At 42.0% G+C, this 9511-nt stretch overlaps 1 protein-coding gene across 1 annotated transcript; it reads left to right on the forward strand.

The window, feature by feature from the left end:
• Nucleotides 1-1491: 1491 nt before the first annotated feature.
• Nucleotides 1492-7406, forward strand: MRGPRX3 (MAS related GPR family member X3). The gene is made up of 2 exons (XM_003818220.5): nucleotides 1492-1660; nucleotides 6096-7406. The coding sequence occupies exon 2, from the start codon at nucleotides 6121-6123 to the stop codon at nucleotides 7087-7089; it is 969 nt and encodes a 322-aa protein (XP_003818268.2). The 5' UTR covers nucleotides 1492-1660; nucleotides 6096-6120; the 3' UTR covers nucleotides 7090-7406.
• Nucleotides 7407-9511: the final 2105 nt, after the last annotated feature.

Raw genomic sequence — 9511 nt, forward strand, 5'->3', positions numbered from 1 at the left:
TCTAGAAGATAACATCAGAAAAATGCTTCTAGACATTCACTTAGGCAAAGACTTCTTGGCCAAGAACCCAAAAGTAAATGCAACAAAAACAAAAATAAATAGATAGGACTTAATTAAACTAAAAAGCTTTTGCGCAGCAAAAACAATCATTAGCAGAGCAAACAGACAACCCACCGAGTGAGAGAAAATCTTCACAAACTAAGCATCTGACAAAGGACTAATATCCGGAATCCACAACGAACTCAAACAAATCAGCAAGAAGAAAGCAAACAATCCCATGAAAGAGTGGGCTAAGGACATGAATAGACAATTCTCAAAAGAAGATATACAAATGGCCAACAAACAGGAAAAAATGCTTAACATCACTAATGATTAGGGAAATGTAAATCAAAACTGTAATGCGATACCACCTTACTCCTGCAAGAATGGTCATAATTTAAAAATCTAAAAATAATAGATGTTGGTGGGTCTGTGGTGATAAAGGAACACTTTTACACTGCTGGTGGGAATGTAAACTTGCGCAACCACTATGGAAAACAGTGTGGAAATTTCTTAAGGAACTAAAAGTAGATTGACCATTTGATCCAGCAATCCCATTAAATATGTATAAATATATATATTTATATACCATGGAATACAACTCAGCCATAAAAAAGAATAAAATGATGACATTCACAGCAATCTAGATGGAATTGGAGACCCTTATTCTAAGTGGGGTAACTCAGGAATGGAAAACCAAACATCATATGTTCTCACTTACAAGTGGGGGCTAAGCTGTGAGGACACAAAGGCATAGAATGATATAATGAACTTTGGGGACTTGAGGGGAAGGATGGAAGAGAGGCGAGGGATAAAAGACTACACATTGGGTACAGTGTACACTGCTCAGGTGATGGGTGCACCAAAATCTCAGAAATTACCACTAAAGAACTTATCCATGGAAGCAAACACCACCTGTTCCCCAAAATCCCATTGAAATAAAAATAATAATAATAAATGATTTAATTTCACAGAATTTTAAAAAGTTCACTGTTCAGAGTTTATAATAATGAAGTAAGAATGAAAAGTGTAGCAAGTGGTAGCCTCTGGACAATGGGACTCTAGATTTTCACCTTGCATACACTTCTCTAGCATTTGGAAAGAAAGTATACACATGAATATATCACCACTATGATAAAGAAAACATCAAAAAATGGTGTCAGGCCATTGTCAGCCTTGAATGGTCCCATGATCTACTTTTTCATTTGGATATAAAGCCTCATAATGATAGTTCACATTGCTTAATGTGATGCCTAGGCCCATAATTGATTTTTAAAATCAGGACAGCAATTACTTACAGGAAGTTGAACAAGATGGGATGTGATAGGAGAGGCTTAAATGTACTGGATATGGGACAGAGGCCAAGAATCATCTCAGTTAGGATTTGTGTCTCAAATACCTCTGGACTCTGATTTGCCCATAGTCCTCATACAGGAAATAACAAGACTGTCCAGCATCTTCGTAAGCCTGGATTGCTCAACAGCTTTCATTTCAGCTCCTGTAAGCATCTCCTGAATTAAGCAACACAGAAAAGTCCTCTGAAGTCACTGAATCCCAGAAAGGCTCTCTACCTTTAGCACAAGGGAGGTCTTCACCACTGGACAAAGAAGGAACGATAAGGGTAAGTACCAAGAACTGTCTTCTTCCACAGTCAGTTATGATTTTTGCTGTAAGATCATGTCCTTATGCTTCCACCTTGGTGCTACATGCAGGGGGTCACGAGCTTGTTTCAGGAAAAGACAGGAGACATGAAGCTTCCTTTCGGAAACTGAGTGCTGTCAACCCAAACTGTGTGAGTTCTAAATGGTGTCCCCCCTTCTAATTTATCTCCCCATATCACCTCCTTCATTCCAATCATTCAATCTGCCCTCATGGAGAGACTGCTGCCTCTTACATTCATTTAACGAGCAAGGGGACATGCAGGCATTTCTTCCCAGAGTTGAACTTCTATAGAGCCAGTTTTTTTGTTTCACTTACTTTTCAAATTTATTCTTCTTTGCCTATCTGGAAAGGTCTAAGGAAGATATAGATAGTCCAATAATTAAGGAGTGTTTGATGAGGAAAGCATTTACAAAGATGCACAGAGTTAAGGGTCAGGATCCTAAGCAGCAATACATAGGGGAGCACTACTTCCTCCCCTAGGCTGAAACGGACAGGGAAGGAGCAGTTACCATTGTCACCATAGCCATAGCTGTAGCCATAAAGGTGGGAGAGCATGAGCAGGCAAGTGGAGAAGCCCTGCACAGCCAACACACAGCCACACAGGCTGATATAGTTTGGATCTGTGTTCCCACCAAAATCTCATGTTGATTGTAATTTCCAATGTTGGAGGAAGGGCCTTGTGGGAGATGATTATTAGATTATGGGAATGGTTTTGCATGAATGTTTTAACACCATCCCCTTTTGGTATTGTTGTTGTGATACTGACGAGTTCTCATGAAATCTAGTTGTTTAAAAGCGTGTAGCACCTCCTCCCTCTCTCTTACTCCTGCTCTCACCATGTGAGATGCCTCGCTCCCCCTTTGCCTTTCACCAGGATTGGAAGCTTCCTGAGGCCCCCCCAGAAGCAGAAGCTGCTATGCTTCTTGTACAGTCTGTAGAGCTATTAGCCAGTTAAACCCATTTTCTTCATAAATTTCCCAGTCTCAGGTATTTCTTTTTAGCAATTTGAGAATGAGCTAATACACAGACAGAGAGCCAGGAGATGGAAATCCCAAGGTGCTTTCCTGCTGTCTTCCAGTCTCCCGCTGGTGTCTCCCAGTGTCTCAATTCCACCAGAAACCAGAAATAAAAAGAATCCCACTGATGTGGTACATAGAAGCCACTCTCTTGGGATGTCAAACAGGATAAAGAAGAATGGAAAGCAAATCCTCATGGTAAATGAGACTATCCCTCTCACCTTCTTGTATCCTCCTAATTCCTGGGGCTTTCTCTATCTGATTGATCCCTGTCTCATTTCAGCTCTATCAGACTACTTTAATGTTTGGCATGTCTTTCTCTACTGTCACTTTTATGCAGAAATGTTTGCATTTGTTTAAATTCATAGAAAATAAAATGTAATTTTAAAAAGAACATATTTATTTTGTTTAGAATATAAGTTTGGCTGATCTAATAAAGACATGAAGAAGAAATATCTTAAACAAGAAAGTATAGTTGTGCCTCTGGGTCACTAGGTTCTGAATCTACAGATTCAACAAACCACAGGAGGAAACTTTTCCAAAAATAAAGGTGTGGCAGAGTTGTGTATGTACTGAACAGGTACAAACTTGTATTTCTTTGTCATTATTTCTGAAAAACTACAATATAACAAGAACTTACATAGCATTTGCATTTTGTCAGTTATTCTAAATAACTTTAAATGATTTAATGTATCTGGGAGAAAGTGCATAGAGTATATACAAATACCACATATAAGGAAATTGAGCATCTGCAGATTTTGGTCTGTGCTGGGGTTCTGGAAAGAATCCCCTGTAAATACACAAAAATGACACTTGTCGAGATCTGAACTAGAAGCTCCAAAGCATCATACATCACAATTCCAAAAATTGCTGCTCCCCAGTTCCTAGAGAGTTGCCCTCATCCTTGTGATCCTACATGGTTCCCAGCGACATTAGCATTCCAGTCTTATGGAAAAAGGACGAGGGGAAGGAGAGGCTTTGCTCCTTCTATTAATCCCATGAGCCGGGACTTGCTTCTGTCATTTTTGTGATTCTTCCACTTAACAGCACCTGCTCATGGGATGTCATCCAGCATCAAGGAAAACTGGGATGTGGGTCCTTGTGCTGCTTGTACATTCTCAGAATTGTTATGTGACCAAAAAAGGAAATCTTGGGGCAACCAGCAGTCTCTTCAGCCCCTGACTGTCTCTGATTCTGTGCTCACATCAAGATTTTTCAGGAACTCCTCAGAAATAATAAATGGTGGGGCAGAGAACAGAACTGGAGTCTCGTGCAGGGCTCCAGGGACCAGGGGCTGGTATTGGACCTGCTCTTCGTGTTGTGAACCAGGAAAACCCTTTAATTCTCTAGGCCTTGGCTTCACCTTATGTTATATGAGGATAATACCATAGACGGTCTTTAAAGAACATCATAGCATGTTAAACAACATGCTAAATGTTGGTGATACCACAGTGAAAAAGACAGGCATGACTTACTCCTTACGGATCTTCGGGTTTCATGAGGAAGACAAACATATCATACCATACCTATAGATGGACAAACAGTGTAGTGCTCTGAGTGTGGATAACAGAGGTTCTCCTTTTCCTCCCATTTCCTTTTTGGGCCAATCAGAGCTGTGGCAGCTTGTCTCCCTAAGAGAGCTCATGATGGATGCACTCACTCCTGATGCTCCTCTCTACTCCCAGAGGAGGATGCATCTTCTTTCCACCTGGAGAGCTCCTGCCCATGTGCATTCTTGGGATTCCAGAGCAAATGTGGCCTCTGATAGGCAAAAAAGAACTCCTGAATTTGTTCCTAAATGGCGCGCACTCACCTCTATTTTTCCCTTATTTCATTTGCTTCTCATTCTCTATCTGGAGTTTGTTTAGGTTAATTTTTTTTTCAGCCCACAATTTTGACTGTCAACTTGGATTTAACTTGAGAATCACTCCTCTGCTTTACCCCCCTCTAACATGTATAATCAACACATAGTGGTGCTGGGACCAAAGGGCTGGTGAAAAAATGGATCATGAGTCAGCCCTGCTGGGCTCACATTCATACTATATAATATATAACCCCCCGGACAAATAATATCCTCTCTTTATACTCTAATTTCATTATCTGCAATACAGGAATAATACTAATTTTTACCTCCTAGGCTCTTCAGATGATTAAAAGAGGCAATACCTAATAAACTGTCAATCAGCTGCTGTTATTCTCCCAAATTAGACCTAATCCTCATTCTCCAGTTGAAATTTGCATGAATATCTCTCTTTACAACCCAAGCCCTACACTTCTCCTATTGCCACTCATGGACTCCTCTCATACAAATGTTTGCATCAACAAAGAAACGCTACCAAAGATCTCCCGAAAGAGAGAATGAAATAGGTTTACATTGTGTATACTCAGCAGAACACTTAGTAGTCCCCCATACATATTCCCACACTTCAATTACCTGCTTCAGTGGCACTCAGGCTCACCCTCACTTACTCTTTCCTCTGTTCTATTGCTGAGCAATTCAGCTCAGACCCACACCCTACCCAAACACTGTGTACAAAATGCTTCTAGGGGTTCGGCAAAGCCACACTGAGTCCTTATTTTAAAGGCACATCAGTGGTCAATTTCAGGTTTTGGGCACTCATCAATCATTCTTCTCAACACAGATAGAGCTGTCCACAAATAGAATTCTGATGAATGAAATTTTCTTCATCTAATTATACGTGTGTGTTCTAATGCCTTGCATTGTGCTTTCATTTTTATTTTCCATTTCATCCAAATCTACCATTGCCATTAGGCTCTCATGCGTGCATTCCTTCATTGAATGAACGTTTATGAAGAGCACATTGTGCTGCTTATGGAATAGGCACTAGGAGTATAAAATGTAAAATGTGGTCCTGTCTGCAATGACTGACACACTGAGTTATTTCTCACCCACCAGGTCCAGCCATTTTCACACATCCTAGCGAAGATCCCATTTTCCTCTGGTTCATAATGCATGATCTTTTTTCCTGTCCAGAGATGACCAGTCCTGGTCATGAGGGTGTCACAACCACCTCTTTGTGTATCTGAATTCCTCCACCTGAGAGAAAATTTCAGGCCCAGGATAGAGTAATCATCGGGTCCACAGCCCTGGCTAGATGAGTGGGGGTGTTTTGATCCTAATGTTATTCCCATGTCAGCACAGAACTTGTGTGGCAGTAGAGAGAGGTCAGGCTTCAGAGTCAACAAGAACTGGATTTCAAACTGGATTTGAGGACCCCCACCTTTTGATAGGTGACTTATTCTCTGCGAGTCTCTGATCTCTCCTCTTTAAATGAGGACAGTAAATCCCACATGGCAGGATGGTGGGGAGAATCAGAAATCATACAGCTGGTGATCACATCTGGTTTCTGTTTCCAGGGTCATCAGACTAGGGTTTCTGAGCATGGATTCAACCATCCCAGTCTTGGGTACAGAACTGACACCAATCAATGGACGTGAGGAGACTCCTTGCTACAAGCAGACCCTGAGCCTCACGGTGCTGACGTGCATCGTTTCCCTTGTCGGGCTGACAGGAAATGCGGTTGTGCTCTGGCTCCTGGGCTGCCGCATGCGCAGGACCACCTTCTCAATCTACATCCTCAACCTGGCCGCGGCCGACTTCCTCTTCCTTAGTGGCCACATTATACGTTCGCCGTTACGCCTCATCAATATCCGCCATCCCATCTCCAAAATCCTCAATCCTGTGATGACCTTTCCCTACTTTATAGGCCTAAGCATGCTGAGTGCCATCAGCACCGAGCGCTGCCTGTCCATCCTGTGGCCCATCTGGTACCACTGCCGCCGCCCCAGACACCTGTCAGCGGTCATGTGTGTCCTGCTCTGGGCCCTGTCCCTGCTGCGGAGTATCCTGGAGTGGATGTTCTGTGACTTCCTGTTTAGTGGTGCTGATTCTGTTTGGTGTGAAACGTCAGATTTCATTACAATCGCTTGGCTGGTTTTTTTATGTGTGGTTCTCTGTGGGTCCAGCCTGGTCCTGCTGGTCAGGATTCTCTGTGGATCCCGGAAGATGCCGCTGACCAGGCTGTACGTGACCATCCTGCTCGCAGTGCTGGTCTTCCTCCTCTGTGGCCTGCCCTTTGGCATTCAGTGGGCCCTGTTTTCCAGGATTCACCTGGATTGGAAAGTCTTATTTTGTCATGTGCATCTAGTTTCCATTTTCCTGTCCGCTCTTAACAGCAGTGCCAACCCCATCATTTACTTCTTCGTGGGCTCCTTTAGGCAGCGTCAAAATAGGCAGAACCTGAAGCTGGTTCTCCAGAGGGCTCTGCAGGACACGCCTGAGGTGGATGAAGGTGGAGGGCGGCTTCCTCAGGAAACCCTGGAGCTGTCGGGAAGCAGATTGGAGCAGTGAGGAAGAACCTCTGCCCTGTCAGACAGGACTTTGAGAGCAATGCTGCCCTGCCACCCTTGACAATTATATGCATTTTTCTTAGCCTTCTGCCTCAGAAATGTCTCAGTGGTCCCTCAAGGTCTTCGAATAGATGTTTATCTAACCTGACAGTTGCAGTTTTCACCCATGGAAAGCATTAGTCTGACAGTACAATGTTTGGATTCTCCTTGATATTACCAACACATTTTCCCTGTTATCTTGCACTGAATCTTTCCTACTGAACACTTTTTCTGCACTTTTCATTGTAATAAAAGGAGTTGCTGTCCACAACCCTAAAACTCTTCTTTATACTTGTTTCCTACCTGATAGTATCAAAAAGGAAGATTCCTTATTAATCTGTCAGACTATGTTCCCCTGAAAATCATGTTCCCTTCTATGACTGGAGGCATTACTGCAGTTGGAAGCTCAATTCTTAATAAGTGAGTTCTGCTACCTCTAAATTCCATTGAATTCTCAGATATAAAGCAAAATAATGACCTTAGAGAGAGATTCTCCCTTCATAAAAACAGTCTTAGAAATTGGTTTTATGAATAGCCCTCTCCTGTCATTTGTCCACAGCATGGTGACATGTTGGCCTTGGTTTCTAGTAAAGACCACGGTGGCCCCTTCCCCTTGAGAACTGGTAAGTTCTTGTTTAGCTCTTCCTGGACTAATGAACTAGTGAGGAGCCTATAAATATGTCCCACCAGTTTCATTTTGGCCATTGGAAACCTCAATATTGATTTTAAAGTGGAAATTATCTTGAAAACCATTTATTATTCACTTACAGATTCTTTCAGTTGTAGGAGAATTCTTCATACTTTCAGGTTTTGTATAAATTGTTCTGATTGTAACTTTCAGTTAGTTTTATGGCTGTTTACATGAGAAGCAAAACTGAAAACATCTGACCTTTCCATGACAATCTCAATTATGGTATCTGGATAATAACTTACAGTTGGTACAGAATTCTGATACATGCTGTGACATACATGAACCTGGAAATATTGTGCTAAGGAAAATAAGCCAGATGCCAAACAATATTGTAAGTTCAAATTCTACGAGGTATCCAAATTAGGAAATTCTTGAACACAGAAAATAAATTAGGAGGATCCTGGTGCTGGAAGATGGAGAGAATGTGTAGCCATTATTAAATGAGCACAGGATTTCTGTGTGGAATAATGAAAAGTTTTTAAAAGAGACGGTGGTAACGGTTACGACTTATTGTGAATGTACTTACCTACACAGAATTGGACAATTAAAATGATTAAAGTTGTAAAATGTATGCTATGTAAATTTTACCACAATTTAAAACATTTAATTATAAAAGGAGGATCAGTACAAAATTCAGGACTATTCTCCACCAGTGGTTATCCCTTCCACAGATAACTCAAGCAGACAGAAGAGACCACCAAGAGAAGATGTGACATCACAGTGGACTCTGTGCTGCTCACAGTGAGGCTGCCCCTCAGATTAACCCTCACTGAGGGGAGCTGACACATGCAATTTGAGTTTGCAGGAGGCAGTACAAAGCAGCTATGAAAGTGATAAAGAGGTCTATACTTTTCCATTTTTCAAACCATATTTATTGGTGGCTCTTATCACACTGTTCACAAAGTTGAACTCAGGTCCCCTGAGTCCAGATCTATTGCTCTTCCAGGCCTGGCATTCTGCTGATGCTCAATCCTATCTGTCCACCCTCAATTTCCAAATGCTGTAGTAGGACGTAGCTGTAGTTGAGAGTTTCCTACAGGTGACAGGAAACAGGAAAGCAGTGTTTGCAGCCAATGCTCTGGGCCAGGAGCTTTGCTGTGATGTCTTTAGTTCAGACTGAGGGTTATTGAGAGAGTCCACTCTGGAAGTCTGTGATATCAATTGTACAGTTTTGGCTAAAGATGTTGTCTATCATGAGGAACTCTGTAGAGAATTTTCACCTGGCAATTGAATCAAATCATGTTGGTTCTCACCTGCGATTCTGCTTATTTTGATGTTAGTGACATTCTTTTTCTTTTGATAGGAGAAAACTTCAACTTCATGAAGGCTTAGATTCTGTCCCTGAAGCCCATTCTGAACTCACTTGGCCTCACACATTGCTCCACTACAGCACTTGTAACAGTGTACTTCAAATATTTGTCCTCACATCTTTCTCTTCAACCGCACCCTGAGGTCTTTAAGAGCAGAGAAACTGTCTTGGAATTTCTAGTGCAACAGACTAGGTGTGGAATTTAGAAGAGTGTTGGTAACTATTTCTCTCAAGCAGCTCCTACCTGAAAATCACAGGGTCATCCAGCATCTTGCAAAGGCTGGCCCAGTCACCAGATCTCACTGGAACTCCTACAGGAACCTCCCACTCAACAGAGTGTCCTCTGCAGTTGGTCGTTCTGAGAACAGCTGTTCCCCTTCATTG

Source organism: Pan paniscus, chromosome 9 (genome assembly GCF_029289425.2).
Source record: "Pan paniscus chromosome 9, NHGRI_mPanPan1-v2.0_pri, whole genome shotgun sequence".
In the NCBI taxonomy this organism is placed as follows: Eukaryota; Metazoa; Chordata; class Mammalia; order Primates; family Hominidae; genus Pan; species Pan paniscus.